Genomic DNA, 5513 nt, shown 5'->3' on the forward strand with positions numbered 1-5513 from the left:
TCTTCTTTGAAGAGGACAAACATAAGATACACTCCTGAGTTGTATTGATATCAAGTCTAATAGTAGGAGCAGAAGATGGAGGGCACCTGGGATTCTCCAAATCCTGCACATGAAAATGAAGTATTAAAAAATAAAAGTAAGTGAACTCGAAAATAATCACGGCGCAAAAAATTATTCACCATGAGTTTTCACTTTTCATAAAAAATGTCTAGAAAGAAATTTCTATGTCCACTAATCCATAAGAGCAGAAGATAGCATCAGTGCCACCCACACGTAGATGTCTTGGCTTTCACCAACAACTTTTGTGGTTGCTACAAAATGAGTATATGGAAGAATTAGAGTTTCAATTAAAAGGAAAGAGATTTAAAAATAGTGACAGGAACTTATGTTTGAAGTTCAACTTTTCATGAAAAGGCATGTTCTCATCTCCCACCAACTCACGAGTTAGAACAACCATGTATCTACTGTACCACCCTATATCGTGATCATCCTCGGGGCCAACAACTACTCGTTTGCTCCTTGCCGTAAGGGTAAAAATACCAGCATGGAAAAAGCTTGGGGGATTACAAGTAAAGATGGTGACGAAAAGTAAAATTTGCCAAAACCAAATTCAACACGTAGCGTATAAAAGCTACTAACCTCAAAATTATCGGACGTATTTGGCCTAAGCACACGTTGAAGTGCTGACAGAATTTGATGATCACTAGGTCTATTGCAGATTCACCCCCGAAGGTAAAAAAGTAAGTATAGATGAATGAATAACCTTCATGATGGGTGGTTATTCGATCGTTTTCACCAGGAGATTCAATTTGAAAAATAGATTTCCATCGGCACTTTCTACGAATGAGGGGAAGATGGCCAGGCTTGATAAGATATGGATAAAGGTCAACATGCTCATATGACCTTCTTTCTTATTTATATCACTATTCCGCTGGGCAAAGTCGGCAATAAAAGTAAATTCTTGGGGAATAATCTCTGAAATTAAGGGTTTGGCCAAGGGTTCATTGGTATCATTTGCTTTACCCTTAGAAGAGGATTTAGGAGTAGCAGATGTCCTAGTCCTAGAAGAAGAAGCATATTTTGAAGAACTTCCGTTGACGGAAGAGAAGTGATTTCTGTTTACCATAGAACAAAGGCTCGAAGACTTCCTCCCCTTCTTCTATTCCTAGAATGAGTTACTGTAGAGGAAAGATCATCGAGTTTAATAGTACGACGAGGGAAAACAACAAAAGCAGTAGAAGCTGATGATTTGGAAGGCGTTGAGAACATGAAGAAATGAAGTTGAAGGTAAGAATGAAGAACAAAGAAGGGATTTTAAGAAGATGACAAAGACGAAAGAAAGTAGAAGGAAGGTTATGAAGGTTTGTGGTTCCGTATTTATAAACAAAAGTACGTTATCATAAACCATCATCATGGAACTGTCATATAAAGTTAACAAAGGTGTATGTGCCTAGAAAATCATTGCAAACTTCAGAACCAATCGCAAAAAGATACGTGTCTCGAGCATTAAATTGAAGCAGCATATCTCTTCACTTCTGCAACACGTCATAATGATCTAGGGAAGAGGTGACAAAATATTCCCTAATATTAAGTTAAGAATATAAAAAAAGTGGGGGGGACTATCTGTAATAGTGGAAAATAGACTTGCCGCGTGCACCTATTTTATGATGACAAATGTCGTTGGAATTAATACGACAAAGAAGAATGACGTGTACAGAAGATATGTGCAACACTCTCGAGGTCACAGACAAAAGTACCGTGCCTATTAGCTTCGGGGTCAAACACAAGAGCATATCGACGGGACTGGTAAATAAAGGTCATTAATAGCTACAAATATGAAAAGAATCAATCAATCCCTGATTGCATGAGATTTACCATCATTTTCTCAAGGATTATAAATCAATGGACATTTAATGCAATAAATGATAGCAACGAGCTGGAGATAAACAATACAAACAGTTATCAATGAATGTATTATTTAAATCTCCTCCCCTTCCATATCTTGTATTCCCGTCGAAAAATTATTGAATCATACTCTCAACTAAAGTGTTCTATTACAGTTATCTATTATTGGAAAATTATTGCTTTAGTAAGAAGAAAGACTACAATCATCAATAAGATTTTTCTTTTCTTTATTTTCTCAATTTATTTCCTTATTAGTGGTTCCTTTTTCGTATTGTTTATGATTGAAAAAGTGAATAAAGTTGATTGTTAGAAACCCAAAATATTTATTATTGTTTTGATTACAAAAATTATTTTTTGGGTTAACATTCCTTGCATCAACTTGCAGTCGGTGGTAGAACATCTTCCACCGTTTGGAGAGTACACGCGTCGATGTAGGAGTATCATTTTACCAATTTCTGCACCTTTAACGAGCAAAAGAAAAATAGGTAGCAACAAGACAGAAAGATTTGAAGAAAAAAAACATGTTTAGTACGTAAAATATATAGTGATCCCCCAAAAAAAAAACAGGAAAGAGACAAGCCAAATTTATAAAGATCGTCCACGTTCGGTGGCAAGAAAGCATGTTAAGCGAACTTTTGGTTACCACAAACGATCATGCTTTTCGCCTTCTCTTTCGTCATGCTAAGCTCGCAGGCATTAGGCGTTTCAATTTCAATTTCCAACTCGTCTTTTTCTCGGAACTCTTCTATAAGTATAGGGATATATACGTACCCAAGTAAAGAAACTGTCACATCTTTCCTAAATGGGTCGATGCCACTCTCTTCAAGCTGCTCTCTTTCTTACTTGTTCTCTCTTCTTAACACTCATTGATGCTAATATAATCTCTGGAAACAAGCAATCCTACATTATTAGAGTTCAAAATGATATGAAACCATCTGCTTTTTCTGATGTTGAGCACTGGTATGGTTCCACCCTTAGAAGCCTAAGTTCGAATCCTCTTAGCATCCAAGTAGAAACCACTGATCTGGAGTTCCTTCATGTGTACAAAACTGTTTTCCATGGCTTCTCGGCAAGACTCACTGCAGAAGAGGCCCAAGAACTGGCAAGTCGCCGAGGGGTTCTCTCAGTTTTACCTGACCGACTTCGCCAACTTCATACCACTCGCTCACCTCACTTTCTGGGGTTGGATTCATCAGCTTCTGCTCCAGCTAATCTTGTATCCGAGTCTGACTCGGGTTCTAACGTTGTTATCGGTGTACTTGATACCGGTATATGGCCAGAACGACAAAGTTTTCATGACAAAGGCATGGGACCAGTTCCATCATTTTGGAAAGGGGAGTGTACCCAAGGGCAAGATTTTACAACAGCCAATTGCAATAAAAAGATTATTGGAGCTCGATACCTTACAGCAGGCTATGAGGCGAGAATTGGGAGGATTATGAATTCCTCAACCGACATAAAATCCGCTAGAGACAGCGACGGTCATGGAACTCACACGGCCTCCACTGCAGCTGGCAGAGCCGTTGAGGATGCTTCTTTACTAGGATTCGCTAAAGGGGTTGCTGTCGGTATAGCACCCAAGGCTCGAATTGCTTCTTACAAGGTTTGCTGGAAAAGGGGTTGCATGGATTCCGACATCTTAGCAGCATTTGATAAAGCTGTGGATGATGGCGTCAACGTTATTTCAATCTCTATTGGTGGTGGTGCTGTTCCTTACAATCTTGATCCCATAGCGATCGGATCTTTCGGAGCAATGGAGAAAGGTATTCTTGTCTCCGCTTCAGCAGGTAACGAAGGTCCAAGACCAATGACGGTGACGAATGTAGCTCCATGGATTACAACCGTGGGTGCTAGTACTATTGATAGAAAGTTCCCTGCTGATATTGTCCTAGGAAATGGCAAGAGAATCACTGGCGCATCATTGTATAGTGGTGATCCTTTGCCTGACAAACAGTTGCCGTTAGTATATGGTGGGAATGTTTCAGTTGGTATAAGAAATGGTGCTAGGCATTCTAGTAGCTTCTCTGCAGCAACATGCATGCCCGATTCACTAGATAAAGAGCGTGTGCATGGGAAGATTGTGGTCTGCAATCGTGGTGGCACTCCAAGGGTAGCAAAAGGAGAGGTCGTGAATGAAGCCGGCGGTGCTGGAGTCATTGTAGCAAATGTAGCACCCATGGGAGAAGGCCTAATTGCAGATGCACACTTGATTCCTGGACTCGGGGTTACCGAGTCAGCTGGTAACATCATTCGTGATTACATCAACTCCAACAACAACCCAACAGCGACTATCGCTTTCTACGGAACTCAACTTGGGGTAAAACCGGCACCCGTAGTTGCATCTTTCTCCTCTAGAGGACCTAACGCGGAGTCTATTTTCGTTCTCAAGCCTGATGTCATCGCGCCTGGAGTGAATATCTTAGCTGCTTGGCCGGATGGTGTGGCACCAACTGAGCTGTCATCTGACACGCGACGCACTCAGTTTAATATTGAATCTGGAACATCTATGTCTTGTCCGCACGTGTCTGGTTTAGCGGCTTTACTCAAAGGAGCCCACCCGGACTGGTCACCAGCAATGATTCGCTCAGCTCTCATGACAACTGCATACACCCAAGATCAACAAGGCAAGATGTTGCTAGATGAAAAATCCTATAACGTTTCAACGGTTTCGGACATGGGTGCAGGACATGTGGATCCCGAAAAAGCCGTTGATCCTGGATTGGTTTACGACATAATAGTCGATGATTATTTGAACTTTTTATGTGCATCTAATTATAGTGGTAGGGATATTAGACAGATTGCTAGGAGACCATGGAGGTGCATGGGGGAGCATGATCTTAAGCCGTGGAATTTTAATTATCCGGCAATCTCAGTGGTTATTGATTGGACTACAGCGCCAGGTATGCGAATAGTACAAGTGACAAGGACTGTGACACATATTGGTGAGGCTCCATCAACTTACACAGTATTGGTGACAAATCCTAAAGGTGCGACTGTAACTGTAACACCAACCAAATTAGATTTCAGAGAAAGGGGTCAGAGACAAAGTTATGTGGTTCGCATTAAGGCTGAGAATTTGGCGGTGACAACTCTAAGCTCGCTGGTAGAGGTTGGCATGTTGAATTGGTCTGACGGGAAACACCAAGTGGTTTCCCCTCTTGTTGTTGTTTGGAAACAAGGTTTATGATGAAACCATGACTTCAAATAATGAATTGTAAGTAGCCACCTCATGAGCAAGAGAGAAGAAACAAAATAAGGTAGGAAGCAAAAGATGAATCGATTACTTGACGTATGATATGAAGTTAATTATCAGATAATGTTGTTACCGTGTTCCCGTGTTTACAGTTCATCTATGTTATGTGTGTCGATTTAATTGTTTTAGTACATGTATTCTCTAGCTAATATTTTACTAGAATCTTTGTTCTTACTTCTTATTACCATTTTGGTGCATCGGCTGGGGACACGTCTACTTCTTCCATTTTGATTGATGTGAAAGTTTTCCCTTTTCTAAATCCAAATTATGTAAACTTTGACCAATATTTAGAAATACATTTTTTCATCATGTTGACATGAGAAGAAGTGCAATTTATAGTATTTTTCGTATAACT

At 40.1% G+C, this 5513-nt stretch overlaps 1 protein-coding gene across 1 annotated transcript; it reads left to right on the forward strand.

The window, feature by feature from the left end:
- Nucleotides 1-2581: 2581 nt before the first annotated feature.
- LOC104087622 (subtilisin-like protease SBT1.5) lies at nt 2582-5286 on the forward strand. Its single transcript, XM_009592153.4, has one exon. It carries the CDS (start codon nt 2708-2710, stop codon nt 5090-5092), a length of 2385 nt encoding a protein of 794 aa, XP_009590448.1. The 5' UTR covers nt 2582-2707; the 3' UTR covers nt 5093-5286.
- The last annotated feature ends 227 nt before the right edge of the window (nt 5287-5513 follow it).

Source organism: Nicotiana tomentosiformis, chromosome 4, assembly GCF_000390325.3.
Source record: "Nicotiana tomentosiformis chromosome 4, ASM39032v3, whole genome shotgun sequence".
NCBI classification, from domain to species: Eukaryota; Viridiplantae; Streptophyta; class Magnoliopsida; order Solanales; family Solanaceae; genus Nicotiana; species Nicotiana tomentosiformis.